The sequence below is a fragment of the Dysidea avara genome, chromosome 9 (assembly GCF_963678975.1).
Source record: "Dysidea avara chromosome 9, odDysAvar1.4, whole genome shotgun sequence".
NCBI lineage: Eukaryota > Metazoa > Porifera > Demospongiae > Dictyoceratida > Dysideidae > Dysidea > Dysidea avara.
In genome coordinates, this window is record NC_089280.1 from 30,018,860 (window position 1) to 30,043,733 (window position 24,874).

The 24,874-nt window shown below is 36.9% G+C and overlaps 3 protein-coding genes across 3 annotated transcripts in view; all 3 read left to right on the forward strand.

Moving 5' to 3' along the window:
* The window catches only part of LOC136267413 (gamma-aminobutyric acid type B receptor subunit 2-like), a 61,062-nt gene that overhangs the window by 7,062 nt on the left and 29,126 nt on the right, over positions 1-24,874 (forward strand). The window lies entirely within an intron of this gene.
* Positions 984-18,354, forward strand: LOC136266476 (gamma-aminobutyric acid type B receptor subunit 2-like). The gene is made up of 7 exons (XM_066061490.1): positions 984-1,261; positions 13,716-13,880; positions 13,938-14,096; positions 14,145-14,279; positions 17,711-17,776; positions 17,833-18,021; positions 18,076-18,354. The coding sequence occupies exons 1-7, from the start codon at positions 1,010-1,012 to the stop codon at positions 18,352-18,354; spliced, it is 1,245 nt and encodes a 414-aa protein (XP_065917562.1). The 5' UTR covers positions 984-1,009.
* Positions 18,344-21,392, forward strand: LOC136267415 (gamma-aminobutyric acid type B receptor subunit 2-like). The gene is made up of 9 exons (XM_066062568.1): positions 18,344-18,462; positions 18,515-18,631; positions 18,679-18,817; positions 18,868-19,012; positions 19,058-19,165; positions 19,214-19,342; positions 19,398-19,730; positions 19,788-19,861; positions 21,140-21,392. The coding sequence occupies exons 2-9, from the start codon at positions 18,589-18,591 to the stop codon at positions 21,177-21,179; spliced, it is 1,011 nt and encodes a 336-aa protein (XP_065918640.1). The 5' UTR covers positions 18,344-18,462; positions 18,515-18,588; the 3' UTR covers positions 21,180-21,392.

Below are 24,874 nucleotides of genomic sequence, written 5' to 3' on the forward strand. Positions count from 1 at the left end.
AACTTGGGAGACCATAACTTAGTGTTCAAGTACAAATATAAACCCTAACTTTATTTTCCATTTATTAAACTTACCAACTATTTAATACTTAAAAACGAAAGACTGCTCTATTAGAGGGTTTTAAAATGGCTTTGTCATAAGTCACAAATAGTGGTACTGAGAGAGTTTAATAGTCCCTATGGTGTATATAGCACTGTGCTAAGCATTTCTACTTAAAAGCATTCTTGAAATGCTCTGTATAGTACCAAAATCCATTATGACTGTATTCACTAACTCTAATAGAGCATTCACCAAATTCGCAAAATTGTCATGTACCGGCTCACCACTGAACAAATTTGAAGTCAATACCTTTTCCCAACCTGAATCAGATGTTACGAATCATCATATTTGGTAAAGTGGATGTGGAGACCCCTATTTGCAAATCTGATCACAAATGTTTCCGGAGTGCCGGACTGGTTCTTTGCCACATCCTCCGAGTGACATCCTCCAGTAGTGTTCACCTCCACCCTCAAATTAAAGAGAAGCAACGCCAACTAGTAGACTAGACCTAAATGAATATTAACTCTGCCTGCTCTATAGCTGCTAGTGACGAAGCACACACTGTAAAAAAAATTAGTAGTGAATTTCTTTTTCAGTGTAGTGACCCTCACTGCATAGTAGCTAGTGAACGTCAATGGCGGATCCAGGATAGGGCATTTGGGGCAACCCCCCCTCCTCTGCCCTTTTCTTTAGGAAGAATAGCTAGCCTGCTATAGCTATACGTACATCAAAATGTAATTTCAGAAGTATTTCATTACATTTTAATAAACTGCCTCCAATGAAATTACTTTCATTATATTTTCCAGCTGCTGGTACTGAAAACTTTACATTTCAGTACCCTGTTCATGACATTTTCAGTACAAAAGATTCCAGTCTGAGTGGTCACTCTGCAGGCCGCGCCCCTAGTTTTGCGTTTTAAAAAACCTCGTGTTTGCTCGCATAGATCCTCTGAGTGGAGTAAATCGCTGTCATGGACGTGAGAACAGTTTTGACTTTGTTTGTTGCTGCTACTTTGTGCGATGGTGATGATCGTCCGTTATACTTACTCGACCTGTACGACTGTATCGATGACTACGAAGATTACTGCCACAACATCCCGGAATTCACCATCCGTGCTGCGATAGAATTAGCCAACAACCACACAGATATACTAAATGGGTATACCCTACACACGCCATTAAATTCTTCCAGTTTTCCAGTTGGCTCTGTAAAGAGTGGAGAGGTAATGTATTCAGTGTAAGTATGATTGCAATAATAAGTGTACTGTGTACCATGGTTGAATGCATGTAGCTACATGGGTCAGACGATCGCGAGTTATTAGGCCACTCCGAATAAATTCTCTGTTTCCTGTCCTGGACTAGGGCATATTTGCATGCGGGCGGGAGGTTTATTTCCATTATTTCATTATAAGATTGGCTAGCTTTTCAAGCCATTATTTGCCTGGCACAGCCAAAAAGGCTGCATAAAAGCATGCTTAAGCTTGTTCCTTCCTTTGTAAGTTGCAAAAACAACACAAACGTGAAGTTTGTGCTGACTTGACAGCACTGTTGATACGTGAGCTGACACTGTTTCAAGATGGCTTTTACTGAGCCTATCAGTATGCAAGAATAACCGGAAAATAATGGAAGAATACGGAATAATGGAATATTTAGAGCTGGCAGTAACTAGATGCGGGCGATGGACGGGAAACAGAGAATTTATTTGGAGTGGCCTTAAGTTGAATTACTCTGAAGGACAAGGGGTACGTAGCTTCGAGTGTAGCTTCCGCACCACCAGTTGTTACACATGCAACTAGGGATCAAGAGTTTTGATTGTCAAATTTTGTCTTGATTGTTTGGTTTCACTTTTTATAAAGAGCCTTGATTGTTGATTGTCACCAGTAAAAGTCTAGTAAATATCTCATGTTGCTAAACTTGCTTTCTAAGGTGCTTGATTGCCACTTTTGTGGACGTTTTGATCACTTGATGCACTGTAGAAAAGCCACTTGATCTCTTGATTGAATCTTGATCCCAGTCATAAGTATTTTAATAGACAGTATAGAAGTGACTGCCCCTTGAAGGCCAGTGACATCTGACATCTGTGTAATGTGTGAATACTATTAAAACACAATTTATGGTGCTATAACACATCAATAATTTATATTATATGGTGCTAAAATTATAGATCTTGTGTGACCCAGGGTGTGGTCTCACAAAAAAAAAGTTACTATGGCCTCAGATTTCACAGTGTTTTATGGGAAAGTGAGAACAAAGGTACTGAGAATTCTACCGTCAGCTCTGCACATGACTCACTATATATCTCAAATGTATATCAATTTTAGACCATAATGATGTGTACACCCAGCAGGCTTATAGTATTATTATTTTAGTCAACCTTTTTCTAGTTAGACACTAGAGGGTTACACAGAGGCAGAACCTGTACGAGGTGGTTATTAACCACTAACCAAAGACTTGCTGACTATAAAACAAGGACAGAGATTGAAGAGGGCCTATGTGACTCAATCCATCTGGCACCTTTCGAATATGCATGGGTTTACTGAAAATTTGTTATGTGCATCAGCAAGTATTTTAAGTGATCAGAACAATAAAGCACTGAAACCTTTATTGATATGTGCTGATGTGTTACCATTCTTTTCTTTGGTATGGTTCACCATGAATCAAGACACATGGTAGTGTGTTGTGCGGCCAAGAAAGCTGGCGCACCACACCGTGAGTATATTAAACAAAACGTAGTTTTCACGCATACGTAGCTCCATGCTCCCTTCTCGAATTGAAACCATTTTTATACTGCAAATGCCCTCCACCGTCAGGACCCCACATACCAAATTTGAGCAAGATTGCTTAACGCAATCGTGAAATATAAGCCTTCAAAATTCGGCTTAATTTCTTCATTTTTTTTTGACTTCTTCGTTTAGGGGGCTCGGGGGGCTTAGATTTTTCTTTTCACACACTTTACAAAAACCATTATAAAATGCAAATGTGTAGCTCAATTGTCTTGAGCTTTGGTGCACTTTACGAACGTATTGTGGCACAATCGCGTAACAAGTTTGGTGCAAATCTGATTAATATTCATAGAGCTATGGACAATTATTTGCATTAAAAAAGGCCAACTTGTTGTCACACCTACAGGATAAACCACTTGTGGGAATACCATTAAAATCGGTATGCATATAGGTTAACCATCATAGCTCAAACCTTTTGTGGTTTAAAAGAAATTGCATTGACAGCTACAGAGTTACAAGGCAAAAACCAAACAACTGTAATAGTTAGGTTGCTTAAAGCCAAATTTAAAACTAATGTGGACACAAGTGACAAAAGCACCAAACTTTCTCCACATATGTAGTACAACCTTAACTTTAATTTTTTTGATAGGATCCATCTCATTCTAAAAAGGGCTTTTCCATAAAAGCATTTATAGTTATGTAGCTAAAGAATTTTCAAAATCGGCAAGCCATATAAGTGCTAGTTTTGCTCTATTTTATGCAAGAGAACATTGTGCAGGGTTAAAGATTAAACCGAGAGCTGATAAACAGTAATATTACTCTCACAAGCTTTATTCAATCCTGACAAGTAATTGTTTCATTCATATATACTGACTGTTACTGGATCTGTACCTTTTCCATGACACACAAAATTTGACCTATTTTTTGAATTTTGAAGCTTCATAACTTTTTGATCATGGCATATAATAGCCTGAAATTTTCCATGGGTGTAACTACAGTATCTGGCTGCATTCTGGTACTAAGAGCAAGTTCAGTATAAGGAGTCAAGTATTACATCATTTTGTTTGCTGGTATTTAAAATGTGTGTACTTTTTGCAAATCCGGTCACCTATAGTTTACAGCGTATACAGCTTGTATGATCCACAAACTGTATAGAGAAATTTCTCTATAGTTGCTCATGAATATACACTGTAATATTTGCAGTAATTAGTTTGTGGTATATAAATGAATATCTCTTACATAATATGTTTTATTTTATTTATTTATTAAGGCTTTACAGCACAAGTGCTGAAGGTCTGTAGGACACCTGGTCCTACAGCCTGTTCAAGCGTTAATCGGATGGCTGCAGGTTCGAGGCTGCCCAGGTCCAGTCATGGATATTTCTCCACCTTTTCAAACACACTTTCTGTAACAACTTTAAGCAGGCTGTAGGACCAGGTGTCCTACAGACCTTCAGCACTTGTGCTGTAAAGCCTTAATAAATAAATAAATAAATACTGCAGTCATGCAGACGTCACATCTTATACAGAATTCATTTTGTGCTTGTTTGCGAAGTAGCTATAGCTTGATAACTTACCAGCTTATACTATACCAGCTCTTGTTATTTAGTATGAAAATATTTGTTAGTGCTAAATGCATGATTTTGTGTTTATGCTGAAATCGCATGTATGACCACAACAATAAGGTTCTTATTATTATTTATTATTAGCACTTTACAGTGACCAGCACTGAAGGTCTGACAGCAACATGTGCTGCAGCCTTAGAATTATCTAACCTAATTTCAGGGACTTAGACCTAATGACTTAACTTACTGACTGATAAGGTTCTTCATACCATTAACCCAGCAGTGCAGCTATATACCATGTAAGATAAAATTCCTTTACTTAAGTCTCAAGCTGAATTAATGCTAAAAATGCATGTTTTAGTAGTGGATATAATGTATAGGATTTCACCAGGGTTTGTGAGAGCAAAGTGTGGTTTAAGTACGGTATAACCCAGGGATGCAGTCACCATGGATTTTTTCATGAATTTCCAAACAGCTTTCATTATGCAATGGTAGAGTATAAATGACTAACTACGTACATGAAAATATAATTGCCTTGCTACCAGAGCTTGACTGGACATGCTGGTATGTATATATCAAATGCTATAGTTTTAAAGATGTTTCAGACATATGATGCAATCTGATGAAGTATTGCAATTTTAAGATCAAATTGTAGCTGTGAAAAATAACTTTTAGTATTGCATGTTTACATTCACCATTACCGTGAAACTTAGCAACCAAAGATTACACATAGTTAGCTGTGACATGCTAGGTTAGGATGTAAAGAACACAGAATTGCAATATTTCGTCGATCAGTTAATCAAAAGTGTAGAATTTCAACTATGACATGTTTGGCACAATTGTATGCATACAATGGTAAGATAGCTGTGCTGAAATCGCATACAAAGAAAAGTTCAACTAGCACAGTGGTCATGGTAATTTTATTACTTTGAAGCAGAACTTTATATTATAGATGACTGTTCTAGCAGTAATAGTCTTTCAAATTCCCACATTCAATAAATAAGTCCTGCAAATATAATTTTGATCATGCAGCACTGATTAGTTTTCAGAAAGCTTAGTTCTTTTCTTTGCTGTTTTTATTTTTGTTATGGTATGCTTGTTGTATCATAAGTAAACAATTGATGAAATGTACTCTACTAGCTTCTCCTATAAGCAAGTACATGGTTAAATTTCTGAGGGGGTAAACACTCCTAGATCTGGGCCCCTATGCCAGAAATTGTACACTTCAGAGTGAGCTAATCTAAAGATTCCATCTGTCAAAATACGTACATGCTTGAGGAGAGTGCATATGCACTTCACAACACAGCACAACACAGCCTAGGGATACTTGTGGTGGTAGTCTGGTGGATCATTGCATGCTTTAAGTGATTGTGGTTCAAGGGAATGTAAAAAGCTGAGTGGAGATGTGCTTATCTTTGTGTTACAGGACTGCCTGACTGCTCTAATAGAGTAATTGTGAATAAAACACAAAAAATAGACATGTGTTGATAAATATTTAAATTTAATGACATAATTTATAACTTAATGACACCCTTTATAATTTAGTGTCACTTGAAATACTCTAGGTTATTCTAAAGTTTGAAATTACTATTTAAAACAACAAAATTGCAAAGACATATTTCCGAGCCTTGGATGGCTTCCCAGCATGCATGCCTGAGGTGGATCCTATCAAAAATTTTAATCTAATGTGGTAAGGAACTCACAGAAAAAAATTGGTGCTTTTGTCAGTTGTGTCCACATTTTTTTGCTAAGCCACCTAACTATAAGTCGCGGGGTCGAAATACTCTAATGGAACAGTCACCGTGGGGTAAAAAAGGTGCATTAAAATGTCGAAAAAAAGTTACTTACCAGCATTCGAACCAGGGACCTCCATACTGAACACCTAAATCCTTAACCACTGAGCCGCTGCTATCACTGCTGATCACCTCACTTTATTTCTACTTTATAAATGAAAATTCTAGCTACTCAAATAATCAAGTTCATAATTTCATAGACCTTTCATAGATCTACCAATGCAAAATCTAGATTGTTGTAGAACATTCTACAAAAATTATGAAAGCAGCCGTGTCGTGCGGCCAAGTACAGCCAGTGTGGGCGGGCGACATACTTGTTTTATGGAACCAGAAAACTCCGTTTTCATGCATCCTTTACAGGTGAAACCTGGCCTTCAATATGCAACAGCTAACAATGAGGATGGAGCTCATTTAGATGTTTATGCTTCAGGATTCTGGTGAGGTAAGCAAACATTTGAAGGCATTTTTTAATGTCAAAGTTAAATTGCACCTTCATATCGTGGTACGTAGCTAGCTACCCAAGTATCCTCACCATAGTTTATCGATGTTTTGAATGTGAGAAGCAACGGAAGTATGAACAATGAAATTGAGATGGGTTCTTTTATTCCACTTGTATTTTCAACATTAAGGGGTGGTATGGGTCATGCTGCTCAGTGCTGTATTTTACAGAAGACTTGCTCTCCTTGTCTCTCTTCAGAAGGAGTAGTGTCATATAGTTCTGTGATGTCAGGGTGGTGGCAAGAGGTGCTGGTAACCCTGGGAATAATATAAATAATATGTATCCGTAGCTCCAAAGTGCTTGAATGGTATAATTAACCATTTCTGCAGCAGAAGCTTCCTCAGGGTAGGGCATCTCCCATTCTTAGTTTGAGTTGGATCTGCCCAGCCATCATTGGGGTATACGCATCTTCAAAATTCATCTTATTTCAGCCACGCAGTCTTTGATGATTCCTGTAGAAAAGGGAAAAAAGTTAAAATGAATTATCAAAGTCAACCGTAGGCTGGCTTTGGAACTTGCAATTACAAAAAGAAGTGATATCCACACAAAAACAGCCAAGCTGTAAAAAAAGGTGTGGCCTTAAAAAGCCTGGGTAAAAAAAAGTAGTGAAATCAAAGGTGGCGGCCAACAAATGGCTGCAATGATGTTAATGCTAATAAAATTTAATAATGGCTGTGCATTGCTAAAATTTATTAGTATAACATCATTGCAGCCATTTGTTGGCCGCCACCTTTGATTTCACAACTTTTTTTCACCCAGGCTTTTTAAGGCCGCACCTTTTTTTACAGCTTGGCTGTTTTTGTGTTATTACACAAGAATACAAAAAAAATGGGAATTTTCAACTAGAGTAGGGATCAAGCTGGAGTTATGCACGATATTAAATCACAGTAAAACAATAAGAAGTGTTGTATCCCTACTGTGCTCAAGATAGTAGGGATATAACACTTCTTATTGTTTTACTGTGATTTAATATAGTGTACTACTCCAGCTTGTTTCAGTACCTTTTTTTGATGTGCTATGGTCCCTACTCTAGTTGAAAATTCCAAGTATACTTGTTTGTTAACTTTTTTTGTAAAATAAAAATATTAAATATTATGACTGGTGAACCCATGCATACCGCATCAAAAGGAAGAAATAGCACCACGCACCCCAGCTATCAATTGTGACTGGGCCTGCGAAAACAGGGCATGTGGGCACAAACTACACCCTATCACTCTACAGCTCATATCTCAGTGCTGGAAACATATATTTCCATTCTGTAACTTGCATTATGATGCCAATTAAATACTTACTAAGAGCAGAAAATTGCAATGTCATAGCATAATGGTACAAAATGTTATGTGTGATGAAAGTGTAAAAAAGTAGGCAAAAATCATGTGCCCACATGCCCTATTATCGCAGGCCCGGTCACAATTATTGTCTGAAAAGTGAAGTATCCATTACGCTTCATTGTCAGCTATGCTCAACCCATTACACAGCATTACGAATCAAGAACTGTTCGAAAAGCACCTTTGCAATCAAAGTAGCCACTATGAAAAATATAGACAATTTCCATTATGGATGGAAGTCATCACATGCTACCGCCAAATTGACACTTTTCGCTGTCAGCAAAGATGGATGGGACAGGAGGACACTGGTAAGTCCACGAAGAATACATTGTACGTACTATGGTATGCCAAAAGGCAACTCTTGGGCCAAAGCAGTGAAAAATCAAGCCCGTAGTCTTAGCTGTTATCGAGTTACACTCATCTGAAGGTATCATCAGTCAGTCAGGCGGTCAGTCAGAAAATTGCATTTAATAATTTTAAAAAGAAAATCTGTAGCAACTTGTTGTAAACCTTTCGGGTCGATCTGAAGGCTTGTTTGGGTTTAATTTTATCTAACCAATACTGCCTCATCATCGTCAGGGAAAAGTGAGGCTGGTTTTTGGGTGATGTTTTTCATTGACCATGCCCACTCCTTTGTGGTCCCTACTATACAGTATTTTCATACTGTATGGTAAATAATACAAAATGTACATTAATTACTTTACTAGCTACACAGTGTTCTAATGCAACAGAATACAGTCACGGACAGCTATTGAAAAGAGGGGATAAGTAGACAAACAAGTGTAAGAAAAAACAACCTGTAGAACTAATTCACAATGCTTTTGTTTCATTGTAACACTAACGTAGTGAAGGTTAATGGGTGTCAAGATGTCAAAATAACTCAGAGCGTTCTTTTCCAAATATCCACCATTCAATTTGCCATAGAAAAAGTGATTTTCCTTAAATTGACATGCTTAAATTTCTCCTGGTTTCCTTCTGCTATAGCTCATTTTAACTGCTATTCACTGTTCTTTCCAAATCTGGTTTGGAATCTAAGGTATCTATCACATGTCGTGGGTTATTGTGCCTTTTATTGCATGTCCGCCTGGTAGACTCCTGTAAGCGTTTGAGTGTAAATCGGATGGCTGCAGGTTCAAGGCTACCTAGGTCCAGTCATGGATTTTTCCTCCTTCCTGCAACTTTTCAAATACACCTTATGTAACTAATGTCTTTGTATCTAATGTCTTTGAGCAGGCTGTAGGACCAGGTGTCCTACAGACCTTCAGCACTTGTGTTGTAAAGCTTTAATAAATAAATAAAAATAAAATAAATAAATGTCCCCGGAACACCCAATACAACTGAATGTATGGGGAAATTTGCTACACCGAATCAGTTTAAGCCATTTTGATAAAATTTCCTTTGAGTTGGACTTCTTCTAGCATCATTGTACTCGCGGAGAGTTGCAATATACGTATCACACCTGGAAAGTTGCTAAACAGATTTGAGGAGTCGGTACACAATAATTTATAATGGTTTTTCAATTGAAATGTATTGGACATGCTGGCACTTTTGCTATGAACAAAAGTACAGCAAATGTTTGCAAACTTTCTTGATAAGAAAGTTTGAATAAGTGTGTGTCCACATACGCTATTTTTTGCAGGCCCGGTCACAACTACTTCAGTCATGGTTATATTATATGGTTGTATTATATTGACAGGCTGTATACGACTAAAGTAGACTAGGGATTAAATGTGAACTAGTTTAGCTGCAGGTATACATGACCTCCCTTGTTTCATTGCTTTTTATTTCTATTATCCCTACTCAAATGTAAAATTTCTAATTTTTCCTTACACTTGTAACTATAAGACAATTCATTTACTACTAGACAGATGCTAACAGCATCGTGGGGCGAGCCTGAGTGTATATTTTTTAAGTATTGATGGCAGTGAAAACTACTGAAACATTATGGAGGAGAGTGTCTAAGAATCAATATAGCCTGTGCAAAATCACTATGTACACATCTGCAAAGCTTTTATTGATGGTATGATAGGTGTTGATAAGGTCAAGTCTTTGATCTGCTACTTTAACCACTTCTTTTCACGTCATTGCAGTTCTACGACACCGCATATAACTATTCACGGTTTCTATGCCTTCTCCTTTCTGTCTCTTCGGGAGTTTCTGCATCCTTTCTGAGCCTGTACTGCTCCCTCCTACGTCTAAGACGTTCCTCCGTATCCGTTCAATAGTTACACGTGGCCAGACATCACTCACGTGGCATAACAGTAATCTACACCGATAGCTCTTGTGATATGAACCATTACACATACCAAATATGGCTAAGCAGTAATCTATGCGTTAAATCCTCCATGGAATGGATGATTACACGCATTTGTATGGACTACGCACACTGTATAAGGAGAATGGTCTGGAAGCACGTGTAAGGTACCCGCTTTATTCGCTCAGGCTCGCCCCAAATTAAATTTCAAACCAGACTTTTCAATGACTAGTTTTGCTTCTTTACAAGATGTTGTAAGATGTTTATATAATACAAAACCATGGTGTGAAGCATGCACTAACAACCATGTATGGATGCAATATCACCGTGTTTCTCCATTGTACATAATGTAGCCACCTAACTGTTAAGTACAAAACAATACTGAAGCCAGCTAACTCATTTTATCTTGTTATGTACTTTGACAATTAAATTCGGAGGATGTGGGCAAAGAGCAGCCATTTAAATTTCTGTACACATGAAAAAATGCTGTTCCATTTTGTCTATGCTTGACTTTAAGCATTCTGGAATTGTATTATAAATGACAAATGTGCGTATATTTACTAGCTCACATCCATAATTATATGGAATATCAGTCTGCCTGAACATACATACAAAAATTGAAACCATCTTGTGTAACAGCAAAAAATGCATACTCTGATCATTTTGCTGTAGATTCTCCGTCATATAAAATATGTTGGAGATGTATAGTCCGCACTATTTTGATCCTCCTCGGGTCTATAACTAGCAAGATTAATAACTAAAAGTAAGCAATCTTAGAGCTTCCAGCAATCTTAAAACTTTCCAGGGCATACCTTCATATTTTTATTCCCAATACATTTTATTGTAACATGCTCCTTTAAAAATTCCTCAAATATTTGTAATGCTGAAAACCTTCTGTCTGTCCATATGTCTGTCCATCCACCAGCTTTTCATCTGAGTTCACACACATTCTTCTTGCAAGCTGCTGCACATGTCAAAGTGAGTTTTTGCTCCAAAGTAAGCACTCATCAGCTAAAGAGTAAAGTGAAGCTTCTAACTGCCATTGTTCATCGTGCTGAATGCAAGGGTGTAGAAGCAAAACTTGCTGGAATTCTTTACATGCAAACCATAAGAAAACGCCTGTGTATATTTATCTTACACATACCTTTATAAACAGGTTTTACTACCCACAAGAAACATGTATGAAATGTATTATAGTACAGTGTTGTGTGTTTAATTCCTTGGTAGTAGAATTTTTTCCCGCTTCGATAACTGTTTTTGGTTATACAAAACTTTTTTTTCTGTTGTCTGGTCTGTAATTTTTTTTTTTGTTTGTTTTAAACCTTATTGGTAAGCTTTTTTATGTATGTAGAACTTTTCGTGTACCTTTCTCTCTCACTACATGCAGAAGATGGTATCCAGATTTGGTAGTGAGTTATAGGTGCAAGGCACAGCCCTCAACCGCTGACAGTTGAACATTAAAATGCTTCAAAATTTACCAGATTTGTGGTTTCATGAATAACATGCGTAAAATATTTTCAGTATATGCTTGGTTCCATTTAATTCCTAAATGTCAGTTTTGGTTAAGGCATTATATACATAATATTCTCGAATTAAAATTAAAGCCTCAATATTTAGCAACTAAATCATTCTTTAAATTACAAGACACATTCACCATCATTATATATTATTATTTAATACCCATTGTTTCCCAATATGAATATATATTAGAGTACCTTTGACTGCTCTAGTAGGTTACATCTGATTGCTCTATTAGAGTATCTTGATCTTCATAAAGGTGTTTAATGCATGCCCTTGATCCCCATTGAGGAATCAAAGCAACTTTCCTATTACACTGTAGCTATACTAGTACTGACTTGCCCTGTTGCCATTCAAGCTTTTTATGTATGCAAATGCAAGGAATTTTAAGTTTGATTATGGATCATAGAAAAAGGTAGCGAAACAAGAAGGGAGGTCACCTACACCTAAAGATATACTAGTGGACATTTAATCATCATGGGAAGACTGAATTAGATATTTAATGTCCACTAGTATATCTTCAGGTGTAGGCGACCTTCCTTAATTCCCTACTTTTTTCTGTGATCCCTAACCAAACTTAAAATTCCTTGGGCTTGATTTTTTGTAGCATTATCATGACTGGTGAACACGCACATACCACATCAAGAGAAAGAATGTAGCCACACTTAATGTTTTTATCTTTCAATAAATGCCAATTGGCCATTATACTTCATTTTCAGCTATGTTCAGCCTATTACGCAATGTTACAAATGAAAAACAGTATGAGAAACGTCTCTGCAATTAATCCAGCCACTACGGAAAATGCTGACAATTCCGGTTGCAAACATATAGGGAAGCCATCACACACTACCATTAATTGACACATTGAGCTGTTAACTAAGAGAAATAGGACAAAGGTAAGTCCATGATATGTCAATTGTATGTACTGCGATATGCCAAAAGGCACCTGTTGGGCTGAAGCAACATCGAATAGTGAAAAAAATCAAGTCTGTATTTCCAGCCATTATCAGGTTACACTTGTCTGAAGACATTAGTAAGTTAGTTAGTCAGGCAGTATATAGAAAATTAAAATTTCATAACAACTTATTGGAAGCGTTTCGGGTTGTACTGAAGGCATTATTGGGCTTGGTTATACCTAACCAATACTGCAAAGCCACCATGAAGATATAGTGAGGCTGGTTTCTGGCCAATATTTCTTATGAGAAAGTGCAATCCTCCTAATATATAGTTACTACCATACTGTATGATATTTGTGCTGTCAAACTACGTATACAGTCCTGCAGCAATTCTGCAAGTTCAGTGGGGGTTCTGCAACCCTCTATTATTCCCCTGATACGTGCAAAGTTTCATGTTATGTCTCACTGTATCTTCCTACCTGTTTCAAAACACCAACATTTTCTCAGTGTTTTTGTACTTACAAAATCAATATAAGAAAGAGTAAATATTGGGGTTGTAGGGGGCAGGAGTTCAATTAGTTATTTTTTTAGTATATTGAAATAGTCTACAGCTATATAAGGCAATGAATTTCTGCACATCAGTAACGCACAGGTGTCAGTCACAATCTATCACCCTACTTGAATGGATAACATATTTACTAGGACAACTACCTTCCTCTAATAGATTTTAAAAAGACAGTGTATAGTGCAAAGTAACAGAGGAATAGTGGAATAAATCATGAAAAAATGTTTAATGATTTGAAAAGGTAACTTAATTATTTAGTAAAGTTTGGATTCAGTGAAATTTTGTAATTGACCATGTATAGTATGTTTGGTGCCGGTCAATTAGACACAGTATTGTGACAAATATTTGTGTGACATAATTAGCCTTAGTCAATTCTGTGTATGCTAGTCAGGTTGTTCTGTTGTTGATAAACATTAATTGTAAGCAGCACATTCAGAAGCATTAATTCACTTTAGGTCATTGTTATTTGTTTTCTTTGATTTACACTTTTAGTCTTATGTGGTATATGTTCAAATTGCTGCTGCTTTTCATTTACAGGAAATTGTAGCCATTATTACAATTGGTAACTTCAACAATGATGTACAATATGCAAGATCGCAAAATGCATTCATCAGTCCAATAGTAATGGGATCACCATTCAGTTTTGTAAATGAGTACGCTGCTTATATTCTTGGAAATGAGACGATGTTGAATCTTTCACAGGTATAAGTAGTTTGTTATCAAACAGTTTAAGATACTGAAATTGTATGTTTTGTGTAGGTGACTTATGGGTCACATCTAGTCACACTGGATAGATTTCCATATTTCTATCGTGTTGGGCCAAATGCAAACATTCTTAATTCAGTTCGCCATCAATTACTGCAAAACAACAAATGGAGGCGTGTTGGGCTGTTGTCTTCTGCAGGAATACACAGTATGGTAAGTAGTTATATATGAGAAGGCTGTACTGTAATAACTACAAGATAGGCTGCTGATTGTCTGGAGGAAGAGTTAGAAGGGGACTGTGACTTTCAAGAAAGCTGTATTGAGGTTATCAACACAGCCAGCTTTATTTTAAGTGGAAGGGAAAATGAAGATGTGTGGCAACTGACTGAGTTAAAGGTGCAGCTACCTGTGTATGTAATAGTTGTATCATGGGCCTGAGTGATTTGCCTGTTTGCCTGTGGTCCGAGGGAATGGGTGTACATATCAGGCAAATCATGAGGGCACATGATACAACTGATATGTACCATACCAATTTCAGGCTAATAACACTCGATGAGCAATCAATCACCCAAGCCAATACAAGACCGACCACTGTATTTATTCCAACTTTTAAAATTTGATTATAGGCCAGCAGCAACTAATGTGACTACATTTGCTAACATGAAGGGCAAGTCTTAGGGGTTAGGGTATCATGGAAAAAGTTTAATCAAAAATGACATTACAAGTATTTTAAAGTCACTACATCATTTATGGACTGCTTGTTATAACATTTACTAAACATCTAGAGTTGTAAGCTTTGCTGTACATGGAGTGGTTATCTCCTGATAATCAAAAGTAGGCATGATCTCAAAAGTAGGCATGATCTATATTCGAAAATGCGGTGAACCGCTTATGAATATGCTATAGCTCTAGTTCTCAACATTTCTCAACTCAGAGGATGGCAAGGGTGACCAACCACTTTCATCTGAGTGCTGTAGGATGATGATATGTATGTAAATGTACATACTCACAAGTGAAGCATTGTTGATGTATTGGCTTTAAAGACAAGTTGATGTTTTGCTACTTCTAAAACCAGGCGCCCATGCAATTAATACTATTCCATTCTAACTAATAGGCAATTAATCAACCATTAATTTATATTCATGCTATTGTCATTATTGATTCATCTAGATAATTAGATTTGTAAATACTGTAACTTAGCTTATTTCATAATTCATGATTTATTTTGTAATTTGGTAATTACGTTGCTATGCACTGCTAAGGAGGTATAACTATAACAAACCACTTTAAGCCACAAAATTACACACAGAAGTATCTTCTCAACTGTTTTGTAGTGTGTTTATCATGTTTTCTTGTGCAAATTGTATAGAGAAAACCTCAAGGCTGCCCTTCATTTTCGTTCGCAGAAGTACGGGTAACTCCCCCTTTCAACTGGAAGGATACATTATCTTTGTTAGCCTAAGAGGTCTTCAATGTTGTTTTAAAGTTAAATGTCTATAAAACTGAAAGGGAAGACCGTTCACAAAATATATGAAGAGTTGCCATACCTGTATTTCAGACCGCCGAGAAGAAACCACCTCATAGCAAAGTTTATGTGTGCCGAAGTTTAATACAGACTTAATTTAGCTTTAAATTCTTACATCCTGATTGCTTTTTACCATTTTTAATGTTTTTGCTCACGTGGGTATGTACGGACAAACAAACATAGGTAGGTACACACACACGCATGTTTTTACGAAAACAATGTAAAGTGGGTGCCGCACCTGGTTTAAAATGCAATGAGCAATATAATTATGGTCTAGCTCTCAGATTCTTTGCCATACATGGTCATATTTCTCATAAAATGGGAGATCACTAATTGATAGGCACAAGGACAAGACTAGTTGAGATGATGCTTGTTGCTGTCTGTAGATTTACGTGAAGCCATGGATGCTTATAGATTATTAATTAAACAGCATATCTGCGTTAGTGTTTGTTTTAAAAAACATCCGGGTGGCATTCAAGTCCTATAGGTCATCCTGGTCCAGTGCTGACCCATGCAGTTTTAATCTTGATACAATTAGTATTGGTAACCACACACATTTGAGTACATTTAGGGAATATTATTATTATTGTAAGAGTAACAGTCAAAATTACACAAGGCAAAGCTGAGTATAAGTTTGGCTGTTATAAGTACAATTACTCCCTAATTGCATGAAAGTGTGTATGATTGTCTTCTAGAACACCCTTCATGCTAACCTATTACAATTTAATCTGACAACCATAGCAGCTGTTGCTATAAGCAACAGAAAATCAAAAATAACCACTGCAAAAATGTTAATCAAATATTACCTATCAACTGTTGCTAAGTAACCATATTATTTTATGCAATGGGGCATCTATCACTATGGTAACACCAGTTGTCACACCATGGTATTAGATTTACAGAAACAAACCAATGTGATTTGGGAGCCTACTATTGGAACTAAGGTAAGTTACAAAACCTGGAATCGAAACACAGGAAACGAAACGAAATGAAATCAGCCTATAGTTTAGTGGTGGACAATCACTATATCATGCACAGTAACATTTAGGGACCCGTCGATTTCGCCAGCAAAATTTTTGGCATAATGGGTGGGCAAAAGCAATGAGCAAAATGCTGGCATAATAGGTACAAGTTTTGTGAAGTGGACATAAAAATTGCACAAAAGATCGAGATACTCTAATAGAACAGTCAGACGCGCTAAAATATCGACAATGCATAGCTAATTGTTACTGGAACAACAAGTGACAATCGAGATACCCTAATAAAACAGTCACACATGTTAAGCAATATTAGCTAGCTTCTTGCTTTACATGTTAGAAGTAATTGCTGATCGAGATACTCTAATAGAACAGTCACTTTAAGGCAAAACCGTAGCTTTGTAATTGGAAATATTCAATTAACAAAGATCAGTGCTGAGCAAAATGTATAATTCTTGAGCAAAATATGGAGCATAATAGGTGAAAAATAAAAGAATTGCTGGAAAGAAAAATAGGTGGAAAAAAAAGCAAAATAGACTGGTCCCTAGTAACATTATAATATATGCATACACTTTAATTGATACCTGTTTATGCATCAAGCAAGACTCCAGATGGCGGCTTTCTCTGCATAGCGCTTATCGATTAGAGAATATAAACGCCTGCTCATATCCGAAGAGTCTGGGGAGAAAAGTTCTGTGCTTGGGTAGGTGAGCATTGATTGTCCCTTGACCACTTTCTTAAGAGGTGTGAATAGCAACAGCTTGATCACTACAAATAGCATATATATGGTTGGCTGCAGAGTCTGAAGCCATGTCTTTAAATTTTTAATTTATTTTATTATTAACCATCTCTAATGTCACTCCCTTCCACCCACACATCTCTGTGAAAAAACTAGAAGAAATTTGTCATGCTTTTAATTAGAATGAAGCCATCCACATCTCTTATGAAAGTGGTCAAGGGCCAATCATCACTCACATGCCCAAGCACAGAAGAACTTTTCTATTCGGTAGTAGAGTTCCCAGACCCTTTGGGTTGGAGCAGGCATTTATAATCTCTAATTAATAAGTGCTGTGCAGAGAAATCTACCACTTGGAGTCTTGCTTGATGCATAAACAGGTATCAATTAAGGTGCGTACATTTATTATAGCGTTACTGTGCATGATATAGTGATTGCCCACCACTAGACTGTAGGCTGATTTTGTTCTGTTCTGTTTTGTTTCATTTCCTGTTTTGATTCCAGGTTTTATAACTTACCTGAAACTAATGTATCGCAACACTATGTGACTAGTGTTTGCTTTGACATAGTTTAATATTTTCATTTACAGAAAGAAGATATCCGGATTATAATAGGATTCTTCTCAGTTCTTGATGTACCAACTATAATGTGTGAGGTGAGTGATGGTGATACCTCACAACACTAGTTGTATATTATCTACTTGTTGTGTAGAGTTACCACATGGGATTGGTTGATGAACATCATGTGTGGATCCTACCTGAAATGAACCTCAATGATATTTGGAAAGTAGCAATAAATAATAATTATAGTAACTGCAGTGTAGATGTCTTGAAAATGTCATTGAATAATACACTGATGGTGGGAGCTGATTATGAAAATGGAACAGATCAGAATATCAATGTATTACAACTACTGTACACTGTCTTGTAGTGTTAATTTTATTGTATTTCACAGGTTGATGTTGGTGAATTAGACCAGTTATTACTACAATACTACAGAGATGTTAACCCTAACATGTCAACTACAGAACTCACAAACATACCAGGCTACCATCTGTCAAGAGTGATCTTTGATGTCACATGGGCAGTGATTTTAGCACTGAATTATTCTAACTCAGAAGAGAAGTTAGATGATTTTCTAATGAGGAATGGAACAGGTGTTCCAGTAGTAAATGAAACATTTGCAGAGTTGCTCAGTGAGTCTCTCAACAAGATTAGGTTCTTCGGTCAGTAATTTGTTGTGTATTGTAATGTTTATACCTGAAATGTGCTGCACAGGGTCCTGTGGACTTGAAGAAAGTACACAGCGCTAGTTTCAGTGTTCATGTTTCACAAATAATTAGTAAGCATTTTAGTAGTACATTCTTGTATGCCTTAGTGTTGGTGATGTTCAGATGACTCAGCCTGTCCAGTTGAGATTTACACAGTATTCAGGAATGACACAAATTGCAATAGTGCTAGTACTGTAATGTTCAGAAGTGCTAATGACAGTGATTATGTTTGGGGAGATAGTAAGTTACTTTTACCAGAACAATGACTGTATAACTTAATCTATTAGATCCACCACTCTCTGGAGGTTTGATCAAGTACCAAGGAGTACCAACTGCACTGTTGTATTTTACTATTGTGGCCACTGTCCTATTCTTGTCATTTGCTCTTGTGTTGTTGGTGTCTAACACTGCACTGAAAAGAAATAAGTGCATAATTAGTATGTTGTAATTAGTGTATCATCTGTGGCATTGCATAGATACTTCAAAACAGCCAATCCAGTTATTAATGCATTAATAATTTTTGCTGCTGTTTTAATCTTCGTCTCAACTATACCAAGACTTATAGCATTTGGAGCTGTACAATACAATGTTTCCAGATCACAATTTGCTGCACTTTGCCAGGTATATACTTGGTGACAGTAGGATTACTGATATATATGTGATTAGGCAAGGTTTATGTTATCAGAGTTCGGAATTGTATTAACATATGCACTTTTTTTGGTTAAAACATGGAGGCTTTATCAGATAATAACAAACAAATTGCTCCGAAGGAAGGTTTGATGAGTAGTTGTATATTTCCATGTTATCATGTTAAGCTTTTAGATCAGATTTATTTCAAATCAAGCAATATTTACAATGCTACCATTACTAGTAGCTCCAGTGGTTGTGTTACTGATAATCCAGTGTTTTGTTGATGCGGCTGAATGGAAATATGAACAGGTTGAGTATCAGGTGAGGTGTACACTGCAGCTGCTATAGCTTTATAAGCATACATGTCTTTCTATAGGGAGGATATCCATACAAGTGGATTCACTATACAATGTGTAATTCTTTCAGTGTAACTTGGGATATACTAGTTGCCATTTATAAGGTTCTACTGATTTTTTGCATATTCTGGCAAGCTGGTCGTGTGTCACAAATGAAATTCAAACACTTAGCTTTAGAGGGAGATGTCTCCCTTCAAGCAGTTCTCCTAGTCATCATTGTCTCCTTTTTTGGAGCTATGGTGGAACAAATTTTTGAACGTGGAAGTGATGACTATTTGACATCTTTCATAATTGAGACAATCTGGTACATGTTGTTTGCTATTACGATAATTGCCACTACATTTCTACCTAAGGTCAGTTACAATCATTGAGTATGATAATTTTCTGTTACTCTTGTTAACTTGTTTTAGTATTACATGATGTGTAAGGACCAGGAACTAGTCACCAAAATGATACGCAACAAACATGAAGTTATATTTACAAGGTACATACATATTACATGTAGTACTAAAAGTCTTGTATGTATAAACATGCAAATCTGGTATATATGCTGTGTGCATATAGCTAGCTGCTTAGGTTAATTAGCTGCTTAGGTAATCTGAGCAGTTATCTTGGAAGCAGGATGCAACCGCATATGCACGTGAAAACTTACTACTTTGTTCCTTAAGTTCCTTGAATGCTGTATTTTGTGCTAGATTTTGAACCTTCTACTTATTTCTTTTGTGGCTATCAATAATCATCATGTGTGGCATCAGTGAATCTTGCCTCATGGTCTACATACATTTCATCCACTGTATTGATTACACCAATGAATTGTATCTTCAACATCTAGCATCAAATAGTATGGTAGTACTGTTTAGTAGAGCTATAAAATGACTGGCACACACCATCATTAAAAACCATTGTAGAAATATCGTATGCCGTGAAAATCGCTTTACGTAATAGCCTTAGTGCATCTAACATTAAATGTGTCCAGATTTTACAAAACCGATCCAAATCGCATAACAGGCAATATCAAACTAACATCACCAGTGGATAGCTTGTGACCGGATCTGCAAGAATCCCATATGTTTGCACAAGCCTAATTTTATGTAGAATGTACAGCAATCAGCACACCATAATGCCAGTATAGATTTCACATGTTAGATCATAGGCACATTAAGCAGTGGAAATGGAGAAAGCTGACCATGTAATAAAAGACTGGGATACTCTAATAGAGCAGTCAAGTATGTACTATCATATTTACATCTCTGTAAAGGAGTCTACTGTAAAACTAAAAACTAAAAAAGTGTGTATCTGAAAACTTTTCTAGGAGGGGGGCTTTACCATGCTTCTAACTATTTGCAAAAGTAGGCTCTCCTACTCCCCTTCTGGTTGATATCCATAATTTTGTACCCCTCATAAAAAGTAACATGTTGAGACAGAATGTGTAATAATAATAATATTATTGTGTTTTGATAGTTTAATCATAATTAGTTACATAGCTGCTAGCAAAAGTACATCCTAGAAACCAAGTGGGAACCATCATGCGAATATTGGGTCTGTAAAGCCTTGCAGGCCCATACGTGTATATTTTAGCTGATCAGGAGCTACCTTATGAAAATAGAAGTAAAACATAGCATAACATCCCACTTGGTTTCTAGGATGCACTTTTGCTAGCTATGTAACTAATTATGATTACACTATAAATAAAACTGTATAGTTTATAGGGCACTATGAAGAAGTTATCGTATAGTGGATAAATTGTTGTTAACTTTTTCAGGTCACCTTGGCTATCGTCTACTAAATCATATAACCTATGAGCAACACAGACAAAGAAGTAACAAGAGGATCATCATACAGTTATGATCGACATTTATATATTTACTTGGCCTGGCTACTGGATTTAAATTCAATGAATCTGTTTTTTTAAATTTATAGCTATACTTTCAGACAGTTGTAGAGTTTCACCATAACGTGAATGATTCAATGCATTTGCATATGTATACATTATATCCACACATTACAACTGGTCATTGAAGATCAGTTAAGTATACAGTCAAGGGCAGACCTAGGATCAAGGTCCAGTCATGGATTTTTTCTCCTTTCTGTAACTTTTCAAACATACTTATTATAACACCTTTAAACAGGCTGTAGGACCAGGTGTCCCACAGAGACTTTCAGCACTTGTGCTGTAAAGCCTTAATACATTTTTAGAAGGGGTTTCTTGTTGTAGTATATAGGACTAAAACGCAGGGTCTGGGGCAATCAGCTGTAGTTTTTGATCTATGGTACTGATGCTCACTATCACTTTATTTGTTTTATAATAATTGCTAAAAAAATTTAATGGCTGTGTGCATTTGTTAAAATTTATTAGCATCAACATCATTGCAGCCATTTCTTGGCCACCACCTTTGATTTCACAACTTTTTCACCCAGGCTTTTTAAGGCCGCACCATTTTTTCATAGCTTGGCTGTTTTTGTGTGGATAATAATAAACAGAATAGTCATACACTTTCCAAGTGCTTCTTGTGATGTTGTTGTCCGTAAAATTAGTTGTATTAGCTAATGGTGTAGATCTTGACTATAATATTATAGCTTATCAAATCTGAGAAATGAGTACTTACAGCATAATACACTTTATTTACATGTGGTGAGTATGCAATCTGTATAAATTTATCACACGTACACTCATTAGGCCTAATGTATTTCGCGGACTGGACTAACGCACTGAGCTGGAAACGGTTTTTAAACAATAATTTAGACATTATCCATCTCTTGCAACACTGAAGACACCACTATCGAGCTACAACTGCTAATACTGCTCTTCCTTACAAGTCAACAAACTAGCTGGCGCATGCACTAATCAACTAGAATACACTTACGATGCACGAGTACTAGCAGTGATAAAACGTGATAGAGGCCGTTGTTGTAGCTTAGATGTTTTTCCTTTGTTGCTCCAGTACTTAGGACTAGTGTTAGGGCTGTAGTGATGAGCCAGTTTATTTGCATAGCCCCATCACCTCGCCGGGCGGTGCCATCTACAGCTACCCTGCTAAGAATTGTTACTGACTCATCTCTACAACCCTAGTACTAGTGCCAAAACAATAAAGGAAAACATCTATGCTACAACAATAGCCTCTATCAAGCTTTATCACTGCCAGTACTCGTGTATCGTAAGTGTATTCTAATTAATTAGTGCATGCATTAGTTTGTAGACTTGTAAGGAAGAGCAGTATCAGCAGTTGTAGCTCGATAGTGGGGTCTCCAGTGTTGCAAGAGATGGACAATGTCTGGATTATTGTTTAAAAACTGTTTCCAGCTCAGTGCGTGAGTCCAGTCCGCGAGTCCAGTCCACGAAATACATTAGGCCCACTCATTAAACTATATGTTTGGTTAATTATAAAAGATCAATGCTTCTTCCATATTCTAAACAAGCAATATAGGTAATGGGACCGTAATAGTGCTTACAACTTCTCTTTGTCTGAAGGTCTTCTCCCAATAAAAATCATTTGAAATGCTGCCTTCAGCCTTGCATGTACTGTCACGGAAATATCGGTCCGGGTAAAATCGGTCCGGCCGGACCGATTTTGGATACCAAAACTGGTCCGGCCGGACCAAATTTGGTTGACCAAGTTTAGTCCGGCCGGACCAATTTTGGCATCCAAAATTGGTCCGGCCTGACTAAAATTGGTCCGGCCCAAACTTTGTTGGCCACATGCACCCCCTGACCACCTGGACCAATTTTGGTTGGTCCGAGGGTGTACCCGGCATTGTGTGGACAGGTCGGTCCGTGCTAAGTATATTGTGATGGATCACTGCAGCCGACTTAGCCTGGAAACTATAGAAATGAGTAGCGTAGTTTAATTTCCCGAGTTGATTTACGGAAAATGCATATAGTAGCTAGAAACTAAATTCCATGTCATATAGCTATATATGCAGGGGCGTAGGGAGGGGGGGTTCCGGGGGGGTTCAGGAACCCCCTGTAAAATTTAGACTTCTGCAAGCAGGATCTTACCACACCATTTAGTGTGGCAGGACAAAATGAGTGAGTAATATATAGTGTAATGGCGCAGCACAACAATTGATAAAACTTATACATTCATCTCTCAGGGAAGGATTTACAGAGGTAACATGAGCCCTCTTCAAAACTTGTTAAAAAGATCGATATACTCTAATAGAGCAGTCAGGTTTATACTCTAATAGAGCAGTCAGGTATACTCTAATAGAACATGCATGTAAATATATCCATGTCCATATGAAGTTTTTCAGACATTCTAACATTAAATACAAACTTAGCATGACCTTATACTGCTATAGCTTTGGTGTGCAGTGTTTAAAGATATAGAGCTCCAGTAATTTATCACTTGTGTTATGCAAAATGAATTCATACTATACATATTTGTATATAGTTATATTGTTTCGATTGTAAGTCATTCCATTTGTATCAGTGGATTCATGGCTCCTATACCACAGTGAGATATAACTATCACTTACAGATTACTATAATTATGTGTCTCTGTGTTAAGCTGTCTGTTTCCACTAGGTAGCTTTATCTAATACTACCTTCATCCCAGGGGCACTTATATGCATCATAATTAATGTACTTTTGCATAAAATATAGCAATTTGCTGAGTTTTGATTCATTAAAATATTGACAGTCTCTCAGCGGCTGGGGGCTGTGCCCCCAGACCCCTGCTTCTGATAACTCAATGTTGGTGCTGGAACCCCCCTTCAAAAAATCCTGGCTATGCCCCTGATATGCAGCGATGAACAGTCGCAAAATTAATGTTGTTTTAATTTAAAGCAGTGTGGTATGATAAAAGTCCTGCATTCTTCTTCTCCATGTCAATAGCTAGCTGGGAAGTAGAGGTTTTCTTCCGGCATATATCAACTCAAATGCATGGTCAATGCTGGATTCATGGTGGTCAATGTTGCATGCAAAAACACAGGTATCAAAATATTCTTCCCAAGTACGCTTTTATATGTTCAACCACTGTTTGAATGTGAAAACCTTTTCTTGTATTATTGATATTAACTACCAATTAAATTTTTTTTTTTAAATGTTCAATAAACTTCACAAGCATCATCAGCTCTGCAGTGTTTGGTTGAATCTTTCATCCAGCTTGTTTGTGTTGATTATGACAAACAACTATATATAGCAACATGATGGAAATCACCAGCCTATGCTGGATCACTTATACTTGAGGATGGTAGACAATATATAAAATCTATCATTAAAACATGTCTTATCTTCAACTTCTGCATATATAGCTCAGAATTTAATTTGTTAATTCTGACCCTTGGTCAGTTTTTTATTAATCTGGGAATACCCATGCACGCATTGTCATAAACAGATACACATATTATTTCAGGGACTGATCCAGAGGGGTGGATGAGGTGGCTAGCCACCCACCATGCATGGCCTTGCAGCCACTCAGACATGCATTATTTAATAATGAATATTATCATGAACACTCTTTTGTTATATCAATATGAACTAAATCCCTACATTGCA